Genomic DNA, 1,680 nt, shown 5'->3' on the forward strand with positions numbered 1-1,680 from the left:
TTTTAAATAAGAAAGTGACATTTCTTTCAAACTTTTAGATAGCCTTTCGTTCGAGGCAAAACTTGAATTCTTATGGATAGAAAGTTTCTATCACATTGTTTGATGAACCCTACATGCCGTCGGGAGTAAAAAATTGTTAACAGGAGTGTTCTTTGAGGGTGATTGTGCAAATCGGCCCCATCAAATGCCTTGAGTTACATGGATTGAAATACCACAATGAAAATGAATTCATTAATTTCCAGAGTCAACAAAGTAAGATATATCATCAAATGCAGAAGGAGAAAAATACACTTTCTCATCCCTCCAAACTTCAAACTACTTTTGGAGTAAAAAGTGTCACGCTTCTGAAAAGAAAAAGGTTTAAAGATAAATACAAATACAAATATAATTCTTATTTAAAAAATCTTTAGAAGGGACTCAATCCATCATGTGACAAAATATATGGGCATGGCATTTGATGAAATCCTATGTTGCTGGTCCATGTTAAGCTCCCTAAGGCTAATGTAAGGGATCCTCACCTCATCTTTCCCGGTGGAGGTCAAAGTTCCGGCGAGTGGACCAGAAGATGGCCGGTTGATTTTACGGTAAGGGGTGGAGGATCCACTTCTACTTTCAGTGATATAAACCGGCCCGGATATTGGTCCTATGCATGCATGGCCACGTTGGACTCCGCCATGATTATCAAGATCCTTGGTGGCAGCGCCACCATGCGCCGCTCTCTTGAAGAAGAGGAAGGCGTTCTTCCACCACCGCTTCTTGTTCTTCTTGATCTTCTTGGAGGATTCGTCCTTGGAAATGGGCTTTTGCAGCTTGAAATGAATTGTGTCTATAGATCTTGAACTCTCCCTCTTGTTGTACTTCCTCGCTTCTTCCAAAACCTCAATTTTACAAAAATTAAACAAACATACTTGTTAAGCAATAAGGCTATTGGTATACTATCAAGTAGTGAATAAGACTGAAACGTGTAAAACTGTAAATCAAAGATCAACATGATACGTTACACAAAATTATATGCAACATTACAATTCAATTTATGCCACGAAATAATGGACACGCCCAAACAGTACAATAGACAATTTTAAGATTGTCAATTCAAAAATCAAAATGAGAAATAGATTCACTGAAATATATGCCAGCACTTGACACGACCAAACAATACAATACGTAAGAAGTAAATATATGGTAAATGGATAACTAAAGTACCTGAAAGCAATCAATTTGAGGGTCAAAACCATAGTCACTAAAATGATGAGGTTCTTGAATGGGAAAGATGGGTGAATATACATTTGACATTGGGTTTTTTAGTTTGCTAAACCTCTCAAGTCTCTGTTTTTCCTTTTTGCAGAGAGGAGAGGATGAAGGGGCTGTAAATGGGGATGTGGGAGTGGGGTTGGGTTAGAGTGCGGTTGAAGGGAGAATGGCCGTTGGCATTTGGGAACCCTAGTAAATGCTTTCACACCTTTTATTGGACATCCCATAGTGCACACTTGAGTTTAAGTATTAAAAATTTGGAAGTTGTCTCCTTGAATCAAAATAAGTTCTAATTTTATTTTATTTTATCTAAATAAATAGTGTGCGTCCTTTTTCTAACTTTGTTTTGTCAAAGTGTCCTTCTAATTGATTAGACTTTTATTTTTTATTTTTTCTTGAAAATTATTAGATGAGATGTCTTTTTTGTCA

The 1,680-nt window shown here is 36.8% G+C and overlaps 1 protein-coding gene across 1 annotated transcript; it reads right to left on the reverse strand.

Moving 5' to 3' along the window:
• Nucleotides 1-244: 244 nt before the first annotated feature.
• Nucleotides 245-1,445, reverse strand: LOC111394056. Its single transcript, XM_023019837.1, has 2 exons — nucleotides 1,204-1,445; nucleotides 245-878 (listed from the first exon to the last, which is right to left on the reverse strand). The coding sequence occupies exons 1-2, from the start codon at nucleotides 1,291-1,293 to the stop codon at nucleotides 426-428; spliced, it is 543 nt and encodes a 180-aa protein (XP_022875605.1). The 5' UTR covers nucleotides 1,294-1,445; the 3' UTR covers nucleotides 245-425.
• Between the last annotated feature and the right edge of the window lie 235 nt (nucleotides 1,446-1,680).

Source organism: Olea europaea, chromosome 4 (genome assembly GCF_002742605.1).
Source record: "Olea europaea var. sylvestris chromosome 4, O_europaea_v1, whole genome shotgun sequence".
Classification (NCBI taxonomy): domain Eukaryota; kingdom Viridiplantae; phylum Streptophyta; class Magnoliopsida; order Lamiales; family Oleaceae; genus Olea; species Olea europaea.